Source organism: Phalacrocorax carbo, chromosome 10, assembly GCF_963921805.1.
Source record: "Phalacrocorax carbo chromosome 10, bPhaCar2.1, whole genome shotgun sequence".
NCBI classification, from domain to species: domain Eukaryota; kingdom Metazoa; phylum Chordata; class Aves; order Suliformes; family Phalacrocoracidae; genus Phalacrocorax; species Phalacrocorax carbo.
In genome coordinates this window covers 25,092,223-25,104,225 of record NC_087522.1, presented here as the reverse complement: position 1 = coordinate 25,104,225, position 12,003 = coordinate 25,092,223, and the positions used below count along the sequence as shown (strand labels likewise).

Genomic DNA, 12,003 nt, shown 5'->3' with positions numbered 1-12,003 from the left:
GTCCACAAAGCTGGGGTTTGCTGGGGTTTCCAGCACAGCAGCACCTTGTGGAGATGACAGGTGGGGTCTGATATTTTTTTAAAAAGATTTTTATTGGAAAAGAAACCAAACCCCATTTTCCAAAAGAAGTGAGAGCTCCCACCCAGCACTGTGTTGGCACATCGAAGGCAGAAGTGCTGCAGCCCTGGCATGGACACACACGGTTGGAAGTGATGGAGGAAAGGGGATGCAGTGGTTCCTGGGGGCAGTGGCTTTGTTTTCTCTGGCTGCTGCAGGGAAGTTGTGCCCTGGTCAAATGGATGCTGGAGGAAGCCCCTCGAGCTGAGGGCAGTCCTCATGTGAGTAAGGGCCGTGAATGGTGGGGTTACTCAGGCATCCAACACCCAGCCCTTCCCTCTGGCATCAGTACCTGGCAGAGGAACGACAAGGCTCCTGGGCTTGCCAAAGGATGCACTAAAGGTAACTCGTGTGTCAGGGGGTGGAAAAATATGTGTTCCCATCCCAGCTCTCCAGGCACATCCCAGCGAACCCCAACACCAGCCGAGAGGAGGCAAGCGAGCTGCACCAGCAGCGGTGGCGGGGCAGCAGGCAGGGGGGCAGCCACTCCTGCAGGGTGGGTGGGTTTGCTCTCTACAATACTAGCAATTAAAACAAGGCATCTCAGTGAAAGAGGAGGTCATGGAAAAGAGGAAGGAGAGGAGGAGGAGGATGACTGGAGCATGGGCTGGCTGCAGCTGGGCATCCAGCCCTGTGGGCACCATGTCGAGGGGGCCGATGAGGATGCTGGCTTCCTGCTCTAGTCCTTCCCCTTGCCCTTCTTTGCTGCATCCAAGAAGCACAGGAGACAAGAGTTAGTGTGTCCGCCAGCAGCTCACCAATCCCCCTGGCACTGCCAGCTCCGCACAGTGCAGGGGCCACATCCCCGCAGGCAGCCTCCCCCATCATGTAAAGCCACATTTTGCACCAGCCCCACTGAGGCGAGGGGGGAAATCCCTACTGCAACAAAGCTGACAGTGACTTGGGGGGGACCAGGGTTTTTACTAGCAGCACCTGCATCCCAGCTAGCCAGCAGCTGGACTTTGGGGCTGTCACATGTGCTGATGCAGAGGGAAGAGCATCCCACATGGTCCCCCATACCACTAGCAAAGTCCAACCCCAATGGGTCAAGCTACCCCAGAAAGCCCCTGCCCAGGGTCCCAGCAAGACCCTTCTGGAGGCAGGAGTGGTGGGGACTGACCTTTGGACTTCGACTTGATCTTGGAAGAGCAGGGCTTGGTCACATAGACAATCTCCTCACACTGGGCATTGTACAAGGCTTTCTTCAGGATGCCGGAGCGAGTCTTCACACCCGTCTGAGCGCTACACCCACCCCAGCTCTCAAATTTGTACTTGCAGTCGGCTGGAAGAGAGGGGAGAGGTGTCAGAGCCAGCCAGGACCCAGCGTGGGCACCAGCCCTGGCCACCCAGACCAGGGTGGTCCCCAGCCACCCTGCCACCATGTACACACCGCCAAACTTCTTCTTCCAGTTGCAGGGGATCTTGCACTTGAGCTTCTTACTCTCGTCTTTGCAAGTCCCCTCACGGTAGCCCAGGCCACAGTCCTTGCTGTTGGGAACGCAGGGTCCCCAGCGCCAGTCCTCGCACTCAGAGCCATCCTTCTTTGCCTTCTCTGCAAGGGAAGGGGGAGTGGGTGCTCGCTGCAGGGGCACGGGAGCACACCCCGGGCTGCCACCAGCCCCCTGCCCCCTGCTGCCCCTCACCTTTCTTGTTCTTGCCAGCCTCAGCGGTGGCGGCCAGCAGGATCAGCGCCAGGAGGAGGAGGAGGCCGCGGACCTGCATCCTGCCTGGGGAGGAGGGAGGGGGTGAGGCAGGCGAGGGGTCAGGGCACGCTGCGGCAGTGAGGAGGGGGCGCGGTGGGCTGTGGGCAGCCTGGCTGGGAGCGAGATGGCAGCTGCCTCCGTTGCACACACGCACCTGAGTGTGTGCATTTGTGTACACCCCCATAACCTGCTTGTTGCCACCCATTAGATAGTGTGTATTAATTACACCAGGAAGGTTAATTGTACATCTCAGCAACCGCCTCTGGCTAGGGATCTATCGGTCCATGGGCTTGTTCCTATCCCTGCAGCCCCCCATTGCCCTGTGTGTGGCAAAGTGTTCTCTGTGGGCACCTCCGCAGCCTACACAGCAGCTGGGGAAGGCTCTTTGGTTGGGTGCACCCAGCACCAGGCTGCACCAAGGCCTGTGCTGCTCCTGTGCCACACACCCCCCCACCCCCCCCAAAAGACAAGCAGCTCCCTCTTGGATGCTGGCAGTGGGGGTCCTGCTCTCCAGTGCTGGTCTCCAGCCCCTACTCCCTTGTATTTCTCCATGGCTCCTTTATCCAACACCCAGCAGGCTGCTGCCCTAGACGGAAGAGCCCCAGGGCCAGGGGTTGCTGCTGCCATGGTACCTTTCTCTGGCTCCAGACGAATCCGGGGTGAAGAAAAAAAGCCCAGCAAAACCAAACCTGCTGCCATGAGGGGTCTGATACCTAAACCAGAAGATTAAACACCAAAAATAAAGTCCCCGCAGCGTGGAAGCTCGTTGGACAGTTGAAGTGGGAGAGCTGCGCCCACTGCTGGTGCCACGGCCGCCAGCACAGCACCCATGCATGCGGGGCGGGGAGGGGGAGGGAAGCGTGCATGTGTGTACATGCACCTGGGATCACCACACAAGGGTGCAGCCCCTGGGGCCCTGGCCACCCCGCCACGGTGGCCTTGGTCCAGGTGATGGCTCCTCTCCAGCTGCCACCACAAGCCTCTGTGGGACACTGCTGCCAACACTGAGGTCCCAGATCCTGTTCCCAGCAAGACTGCAGCTGTGCAGAGCCAGCGTCTCAAGTCTGGTGGCCCCTTCCTTGCATCCCAGTGCCCTGCTCTTTAGGATGACACCCCTATCTGCGTGGCAGCAGCCAGCTGGCAAATGCATCACACCTGCCCTAGCACCATGATGGGCTTGACAGCATTGGGATGGAGAGGTCAGGACACACCACGTGTCCCAGGGGAAAGCAGTGCAGGGAAGAGTCTGGGGTCAGCATTTAGTCCCTGCCCCCAGGCTCCATGGGCAGCATGCTAGAGAGAGCAGCTCCCCGCATTATTGAGGCTCCAGCACACTCGTCGGCGCCACGAAGCTGCCAGCTTTGCTCTGCATTGAACTGTCAGGGGGAATTACACAGCCTGGCTGGTTGAAGGCACAGCTGAGGGGATGAGAGCTGCCTGCCCCCTCACCCAGCCTGGCTGGGAGCCATCCCACCGAGTACGGCATGGCTCAGCCCTGTTCCCACCCAGCTGCCTTCAAAGGGGGCAAGAGCTCAGCCTGGAGGCCCTGGTTACGGAGAGCAAGGCTGGGGGCTGTGCTGAGTTGCTGACACTCCTGCCCCACTTCCTGTCAGGGTAACACCTCCAACACCCTCACTATTCACAGCATCCCCCTGATCTCAGGCGCTCTGTAAATGTCTTTCATCCTTTGCCATGGAGCATTTCCCTCTGCTCCTGAACCGCCTCCCAGCCTGGCAACTTCCAGCCCAGGTTCTGCAGATGCAGAATTCTGAGCACTCGCGGCAGCCAGCCCCAGCTGCTGCGCTCACCCCGCCTCACCTCTGGGCATGGACATCTTCTGCTCCCCATGGTACTCATGCCATACCTGTGGATGTGTACACAGGGATGTGGGAGTGGGGGCTCCAAGGGACAGCCCAGCTACAGCCCCAGGGACTCCTGGATCTGCTCCCAGGCTCAGCCTGGCACATCACAGCTCTCAGGCAAAGTTCTGCAGGGACCCTGAGCCATGGCTCATCCTAAAGCATTCATAAGGGAAAGGGAGTGCTGTTTCCCAACTGGTTTTCCAAACAGTCTGATCCCTTCTTTGCCAGTAAAACAAGAGCTGTTCCCAGTCAGGCTGCCAGCGCCTTCCAGCATGGTTGCACAGCCCAGCTCCTCCTGCACCCCTGCGGGGCCCTGGCTCCTCTCCTGCTCAGATCCCAGCTGGCTCTTACACTGCATTGGTCTCTCCCAGGAACGGGCTGCAGGAGCAGAGCAGCTTGGAGCCTGGCCACACCACGGCAGGCCCTGTTTCCCCTTCCCCTCCCTCCTCCAGCTGCCCTGAGTTTGAATCATCTAGGACCAGCGCTATTAAAAAAAAAAAAACAAAAACCGCCAGGTGATGCTGAAGCAGAGCCCAGATTCCCACCACTGCAATGGGACAGCCTGGACCCCCCTCCTAGCGTGGACCACACCATCCTCCCCACTCCTGTCCCCTCGCTGCCACCCCGATGCTCTCCCGGGAGAGGAGGGCCGCCAGCCCCCTCGCAGCCCCTCTTCCAGCAGCGGGACCTTTCGGCTCGGCTGAGATTGCAGCTGGTTCTAGCGGAGGTGGGCGCAGGGCTGCTGCCCTCCCTCCGCGGGCTGAGCTGCTCCCCCCAGCGCTCGGGGAGCCCATGGCTTGGGGTACGCAGCACCTTCATCAGCAGGAATTTCCCTGCTGCCAGGAGAGAGGAGGCTGAGCTCTTCCCCGTAAGCCAAGGCGTTTGCATGACCAGGAGGCTTTGCTGGCGGTCCTGGGGGTCCCCGGGCTGCGGGGTCCCCGGCCGGAGCCTCCCCCGCCACCTGAGCGCGCCTTCCCGACTCGGTGTGGGGTGCCCCCCCAAGGTGGGGATGGGGCTATGGTCCCGGGCTCCTGCCTCAACCCCTTCCTGCCGCCTACTCTCCAGGACCCTGCCTACTCTCCAAACCCCTTCCTTCTGCACCTCCAGCCCTCCAGGTACATCCCCGGCTCCTCGGAGGTGAGCCCGCACCCGGGGGTTGCCTCCTCCGGGACCCCTACCCCAGTCGCCCTCCCTGCACTCCTCCTCAACCAGGGCCTCGTCCCCCACCCCAGCAAAGCCCCTTCCCCCGCCGGGAAGACCTCAGCCTGAGCTACTGCCTCCTCCCCGCAGAGGCGAGGTGCGGGGGGTGCAGGTCGCCGTTGCCTTGCCGGAGGCGCCCATCCCCGTGGCGTCGGGCGAGGGGCGCCGCCGTCCGCGGGAGCGGGGGGTGGGGGGTGTCCCCACTCACCTGCGGGGTGCGGCACGGAGCGGTGCGGTGCTGCTGCCTTTGTGTGGCGGCCGCGTGGGGAGCCCCCGCGCAGCACACAGCGGCCCCTGACGTCGGGCTCGGCTGGCAGCAAAAAAGGTGGTTTTTTAGCCCAAAACTTTTCGCAAGCTCCTCCTCTGCCCCACCCCTACCCCACCCCCCCTCCGGCCAGGCACAAAGGCAGGCCGGCGGAGGGGCGGCCCCTGGGGGCAGGCTGACCCCACCCCCCCACCCCCCCCCACTCCCCCCCCCCCACCCCCCCCCCACCCCCCCCCCCCCCCCCACCCCTGGCCGACGGGGAAGGGGGGAGTGCTGAGCAGGCTCAGCCGGTGGTGCGCTGGGCTCCCCGGCAAGGAGAGCAGGACCCTGAGGGGTCAAGCCCCAGGGGGACACGTTCCCCATGTGTGTCCCCTGCCCTTGGCGAGGTGTCTCACCTTCCCCCAGGCCCTGCAGCGTGCTACCAAGGAAGCAGTGAGGGTTCAGCTAACTGCATGCCTCAGCATTGCAGAGTGGCTGAAGGGGTGCAAGCTGAACAGCTGGGCTCCCCTGGGGCCTGCTGTGCTGAGATCCACTAGAAGATGGCCTCTGCAGCTAGATGGAGCAGAGGGAATCACCCCGTGTCTCCACCAGCTCCATGGATGCCTCCTTCCCCACCAAGGCATTGATGGACCAACCTTTCATGGTCTCTGCCCTTCTCACGCTTACTCTGCTTGCTCTGTGCTTCGTGAGAGGGTACAGGGAGGGGGTACCTGAAACAACACATCACTTTCAAGCTGACCCAGGCCTCTCCCAAGCCCCATCTCTCAAGACCTGCCGGTCCCCAGTTTAGACAGCTGCAGCCCTTCTTCTTGGACCAAGCAGTGATATGAGCTCAGGCTACTGGTTGGGGATGAAAGGACCTTGCAGACCTGACTGCTCCTTTCCCCCTTGTCCACCCCGTTTTCTCAGGAGGTGAGGAGATGCAACTGTCTTCTGTAGTTATCAGCCAGAAAGGCAAGTGTCATGCCAAAAGAATGGGGCTGTAGTGGGGGATGGAGCCATTTTTCCACCCCTCACCCTGGAAGAAGGCTGCTGAGCACTACAGGTAGGGTTGCGGGGAGGGGGAAAAGGGCAGGAATCGCTTTCTGAGAGATTCCCACATTTAACTCACACCCTGCCAACAGTTTCCTGAACACCTGCAGAGGTTTTGAGCCCATGGGAGCACGTCATCTCCCCTGCCCACTGCACACACAGCAACGGGTGCTGCTGAGGGGTCTGGACATGCCAGGCTGTACCTTCAAGCACAGGGTGCAGAAATGGGTCCTGACAGCTGGACAGGTAGCAAAGCCAATGGTCACCCCAGCACCCCATTGCTGGGCCTTTAAACCGAAGCTGAAGAAAGCTGCGGAGACAAACTTCATGGTCAAAAAGAAGGGGAAGGGTCTAGGTGTGCTGCTTGTGGCTGGCGTTCAGTGGCGTCAGGTTTGCAAGGCTGAGTTACGGAGCTGTGAGGAGCAAACCAGGGCGTGGTGGGCCGTGAAAGAGCTGGGTGGGGGGCAAGCACTGCTGCTTTTCTTCAGCCACCTCTGGGGTCCCCAGGGCACAGCAGCCCAAGGTGTGACGAAGCCCTGTGTACATTTTCACTCCTTCCTCCATTTGCAGCTGTTCCCATTCCCCTTCTGTTGCGTCCTCAGGCTGGGGACCAGGAGACAAGTGCTGGCTGCATGGGAGAGTGGAGATGCGTTGGTGCGCATCACTCTCAGCAGTGGTTGTGCTCGGGCCCTTCAGGCCCTTTCTAAGGGATGCATGGGGGGTAGAACAGCTCCTTCCCCAGCTCAAACAAGCAGCAGAAGGCTGTGTTTGCAGAAAGGGACCTCATACGGAGGGAAGGAGGGAAAAGAGGGTGCGTGACCAACCCAGGTGCATTTCCCTGCAATTGCTTAACATGAGCTTTTTACCTCCGAAAACATCACAAGTTAATTCATGGCATGTCCGCGCTGCATTTTCCATCTCCAGTCAAAACCTGGTCCTTGGGGCACTGTTAACCGCATGGTGCAGCAGTGCCAGTGCGGGGACACAGCTGTGCACAGGGCAGGGGGACATTTTCAGACTTGTGGAGGCAGGTGTGTGGCAGGTAATCATTAACATGGTGACTGCTATCACCCCAGCTCTACTTAGCAGGGGCTAGGTTTGCACAGCCTACCCCAGCCTGCACATGTCCCCCCCCACCCTGTGCATGCACCCCCAGGTGTGTTTCCATCCCACGGGAGGCCAGACAAGGCCCTGCACACCTCCAATGCCTGGCTGCGAAGGAGAAATGGGGGATGCTGAGGCCCTTCGGAGAGAATGGCAGGGCTCTCCCCTGAAAGTAGGCTGCCTCTTTCCTAACACCCCTCATCACAGCAAGCCCATTTGGGAATGCTTTTCTCCCCCACCATAAATTTGACACCGGGGCGGTTGGAAAACTCTCATTGCCATGGTTACTGATGGTCCTCGCTGCAGAGTCATGGGCCAAGTGCCAACACGCCAGGGTCTGGGCACTGAAGCGGAGAGTGGGCCCCCTCCTCCCAGTCGCAGCTCCGCCTGGTCCCTGGGCAGCGGCCCAGGGAGGCCCGGACAATTTGGTGTGCCTTACACCCGCTACAGACCCCCACTGTTAGCTCTGGGCAGGAGCTGAAAGGCTGAAGGCGATGAAAAAGGGAGGCGCAGGGGGGCGGTGGAAGGGACAATGCAACTGGGGGAGGAGGCTGCTTCCCCAGGTGGAGAGGGGGCAGCAGGAGCCACAGGCAGGCTGCCAAGCTGCCCTCAGGAATCCAAGTTTAAGGTATGAGTACAGCTCCCCATCATCCACCGTGTCCATCTGAGCTCCCTCACCAGCACACCACTGGCCGGAGCGATTACCTCCCTTTTGCAAAGGACAATCTGCAGAAAAGGTGGCGTTGGCCAGTCATCCTTATCAGTCTGGGGCTGGAAGTAGAAGCGTCCCTAATTCCCAGCTTTTGTAATCAGAGAGTGGTCCTTCCGACATAGATAATCCCAGCCATCAATACTGCAGCCCCAATGCTCAGCACTGGAAGCAAGACCCCAGCACTCCTCTCTGGAGCTGGGAACAAACGGGAAGAGCCCCTCAGCAGGCTCATCTCCTGCAGAGCAGCATGGCTGGGGACAGCTCACCACAAAAAAGGGCCAACAGAAACGTTTTGAAATCTGGAGGCTGGATGCTGCTGTAGTACCCGCCAATAGCAGTGTGGCTACCAAGGGCCGGGCAGGCCTGCCGCCAGGGCTGCCGCCTCCTGCTCCAGGCAGGAGCAGCAGGCTGCCAGCTCCTGACTCACACTTTCGATCCCTCCTGGATCACTTGGGATGGCAGTGCTCTTTCTCCCTGTTCCACATTACACTAAATATCGATGTATGCCACAGAGTGGGGGAGAAGGTCCCCCAGGACAAAGTCACTGTATCCAGCAACTCTCCCAGAGGGGTGCCATGCAGGGAAGCAGGCAAGGACCTGGCCAAGCAGGGAGGTCCCCAGAGTACCCCCAGTTAGGATGGGAACAGAAGACTCAGGATACAACCTCGAGGGCCACCACTCATGCAGCACCTGCCTCATTCTCATAGATGCAGCTGGAGGCAGGAACTAAAACATCCATCTCTTTATTTCAATGGCAAGAAACAACATCCAAACGGTCCAAGTCAAAAAGCAACAGGGACACAGGTTCACACCAGGCCCTCGGCCCGCTGGAGCCAGCACCCTCACAGAGTTACAAAAATACAGTCCTACAACAGCATCTAGGAAACACAGACCCAGGTATTGCACAGAACCCCTGCCTCCGTGGGCAGGGCGACCAACACCCCCTCCGCCAAAGTACAAGCCAGGCTTGGAATTGCACAGCAACTCAGCTCACACACGCACAAGAAGGGCCAGGTGGGGAGGGGGACAGTGTGTCTTTCAACTACCTGTACAAAAACTATATGGAAAGATACAAAACCGGGGAGAAAGGGGGAAGCTGGGGCTGTAAACACCTGTGGGCTGGGCTGGGTGTCCCAGCTCGGGGGCAGCAGTTTGTACCTTTGAGAAGATGTCAGTGCCTTTTCTGTCGGTGGCCAGTGAGCAGTGCTGATGGGAACGCCAAGTGCTGCTGGAGCATCCCAGCTCTGAACGTGTCGGGATGCTATTGTTATTAATTGCCAATACTGCCGCCGGCCCCTGGCACTCTGCACTGCCCTGCATCTCTGCTCCCCACCACAGCTTCTCCCGTCCTCTGAGGGAACTCTGCCCCTCGGCCAAAAAGCCTGAAGGATAGTCTCTGTGGTATCCTCATACCCTTTGGGTATTGGTTTTAGGAGCAATTCAAACAGTGCCACTCAGCACTACCCAGTGAGTGCAGCTAGGTGTGAGTGCAGGTGGGAGCACACAGAGTCCACACGGCAGCAGCATCCTCTCCTGGACCCAAGCTGCAAGCAGTAACCCGCTTCGCAACCGCTGCCCACCTAAAAGTGCCCAGCAGGTCTGCAAGGCCCAGGCCCATCAGCTCCCCTCCTCTGCTGGCACCTCCCGGTCCCAGAAGCTGTCAGAGCTGCAAAAGCCTTGCTGAAGGGCTGGCTTGATGCCTCTGTGGATGCTCAGCACCACAGCATCTGCAGGGGAGATGGGTCCTGGTGCCTCGTGCCCCATAGCAGGTGGTAGGTGAAATGCCATCCCATTGCAGGTGTGGCTCAGGGCTGGGAGCCTTGATGCTTCCTATGCATCCAGATCTCTCTTTCTGCTAAAACTGGAGAGGGTGAGCTGGTGGCCTGCCCTGGGAGCTCGTGTCTGGGATAGGTGAGCGCCCAAGTTTCCCTTGCAAAGCCCTGCACCCAGTTTGGGGGATGGCAGGAGTCAGACTCAGGGGATGTGTGTTGACAGGTTGGGGGGCACGGGGGGAAATCCCTGAGAGTGGCACTGACCCCAGCACTGCCCCTCCAGCCCAGTGCAATGTCTAGCATTGGCAGGGGAGCTGAAGCAGGGAGGGCAGCTGGATCCAAGTCAGCATTTGAGAAATATAATGGGCAGCCACCGCCCGGGCCAAGTGCAGCTCTCCACCATGGCTACGTGCTGCCGCAGGCACACGAAGAGCTGCCCAGCAGACACCGGGTGTGCAGGCTGCCCCACCCAACCCTGTGGAGGGAAGGATGGTGGGAGGGCTCGGTAGCCGTCTTCCCTGCCAGCTCTGCCCTTGGCCAGACTGCAGAGCACTGAAGGCAACCAGGAGGGCAGTGGCTGCCATGCTTCCAGCTGCACCAGCCCCAGATGCTCTGAGGAAAGACTGGGTGTGCCAGGGACTTCCCTCCTGCTGCAGGTCCCTGTAGGGCAACACAGAGACCTGGGGCAGCCCCAAACCAACAGAAGGGAGGAGGAGACAGGGGCAGCAAGTAAGTCATGGCACTTCCCTTGGGGCAAAGTCAGAGTCTTACGGCCTCTGCTGTCTGCCCGCACAGCCTGTGCCTCCTGTGGCTGTGCCAGATAGGAGAGGAGGAACGGGACATGAACCTAGCCAAGCATCTAAAGGACGGGGACTGCTGGCAGGAGGAGCGGGCGGGCAACGATATCCCACAAGGATCATAGGTAGGAGCCTGTGGAGGGGGCACTGGCATCACTCCCATGCACAAGGGTGACCTGGGGCTTCAGCCTGGCCTGCCCCAACAGGGCTGCAGGATGGAGCCTCTGTCCAGGGCAGGGAACATGGTGGATGAGGGGCGTTGGGGAAGACACACAAAGAGCCAGGCTTCAAGCCCCAAATACCCACTGTCTTCATAAACAAAGTCCCAGCCCAGCCTGGGGCAGAGCTCTGCTGGCTCCATCTCCTCTGGGGACCAGGCTGACATCTAGTGAAGACTGGGCCAGACTCACAGCTCTGCCAGTTGCCATCATCCTCTTCTCAACCTGCCCGAGCTGGCCTGGGCTAAGGCACACCCAGCACTACACAGCTGTCTCCTGGTCCTCCCGCTGGATCATCTGGTAGTGCTGTCGGTTCTCGAGGTAGGCAGCTAAGTCAGGGTCGTTGGCTTTCTCAGCCCGGTGCTTCGGGGTGTCTCCCTGCGTAGTGGAGGCAAAAGATGTCAGAGCGCCAAGCACTGCCTAAACGCTGCCTCAGCACCCAAAGGTGCCCCCATTCCCCCACTAAAAAGGTGGCTGCAGCTGGGTCCAGCAGAGCCTGCAGCCAAGCCCCAAGGCAGGCGGTAGCCAAATACCCAGGTGCTAGCTACGGAGCAAAAGCACGCTCCTGAGGAGCCCAACTTTGCTGCCAGGCTGGAAGCTGTCCCCTGAAGGGCCACTGGCCCTGCACGTGGGCGAGGACAGAGACCATCCCTGACCCTCCCCAGACCCCTGAGAGGAGACAAAGGTTGGTCCCCATGACCTGCTCTTCCCCAGTGCTGGGGAGGCAGGCGGGAGAGGGTGAGGAATGAGGGGTATGTCTGGGGAATGCCCAGGAATACCAACCCCCCTTCCCTCTCACAGCCTGGCTAGTGCTCCTGCTCCTGGAGGAGGATCACATTTCACCAGCTTATTGCAGCCATCTGGACTGTGTCCACTAATGAACTCCCGCACTCCATAAAAAGCAAATCTGTTAACAGCTCCCAGCTCTGTCTCCTCTCCGCCTTCCCTCCCCCTGCTCCTCGCTCCTCCTTGCCAGGCGCCTGGGCTCTGCCGTGCCACTGAGAAAGGCCGTGGAAACCTGGCACTCTGCCTCTGCCATTGAAAACCAGCCCCGGAAGGGATGCCTGGCCTGCCTGGCTCGTCCCCTGGTGTGCAGTGGGGCACGGGTGGCTGCAGCAGGGTCTGAGGCCTCCAGGGTGACCCACAGCCATATTTCTCCAGCAGGAACAATGATCAGACATGTGGAGCCTCCGCCGGGCCTGGATGCGGCTGTGGACAAAA

General features: G+C 60.1%; 2 protein-coding genes across 4 annotated transcripts in view; both read right to left on the bottom strand.

Moving 5' to 3' along the window:
- Positions 1–50: 50 nt before the first annotated feature.
- On the bottom strand, positions 51–5,199 carry MDK (midkine). 2 transcript variants are annotated; one of them, XM_064462581.1, is made up of 5 exons: positions 5,091–5,199; positions 1,761–1,844; positions 1,508–1,669; positions 1,238–1,399; positions 51–822 (listed from the first exon to the last, which is right to left on the bottom strand). In XM_064462581.1, exons 2-5 carry the CDS (start codon positions 1,837–1,839, stop codon positions 797–799), a joined length of 429 nt encoding a protein of 142 aa, XP_064318651.1. In that variant the 5' UTR covers positions 1,840–1,844; positions 5,091–5,199; the 3' UTR covers positions 51–796. The 2 variants fall into 2 exon arrangements, with proteins under 2 accessions (XP_064318651.1, XP_064318652.1); XM_064462582.1 differs by having other exon boundaries at positions 1,761–1,840; positions 5,091–5,191.
- Positions 5,200–8,722: 3,523 nt separating this feature from the next.
- The window catches only part of DGKZ (diacylglycerol kinase zeta), a 45,974-nt gene continuing 42,693 nt past the window's right edge, over positions 8,723–12,003 (bottom strand). For both annotated transcript variants that reach the window (XM_064462577.1, XM_064462578.1), the window contains one exon: positions 8,723–11,160. In XM_064462577.1, coding sequence (XP_064318647.1) covers positions 11,044–11,160 — 117 coding nt within the window. In that variant the 3' untranslated portion in view covers positions 8,723–11,043. The remainder of the gene's footprint in view (positions 11,161–12,003) is intronic.

Excerpts from the sequence above, each read along its gene's own strand:
- MDK (XM_064462581.1), bottom strand. The coding sequence starts at position 1,839 with ATGCAGGTCCGCGGCCTCCTCCTCCTCCTGGCGCTGATCCTGCTGGCC. Across the intron at positions 1,670-1,760 it reads GGCTGGCAAGAACAAGAAAG|AGAAGGCAAAGAAGGATGGC; the intron begins GTGAGGGGCAGC and ends CTTCCCTTGCAG. Across the intron at positions 1,400-1,507 it reads CTGGAAGAAGAAGTTTGGCG|CCGACTGCAAGTACAAATTT; the intron begins GTGTGTACATGG and ends CCTCTCTTCCAG.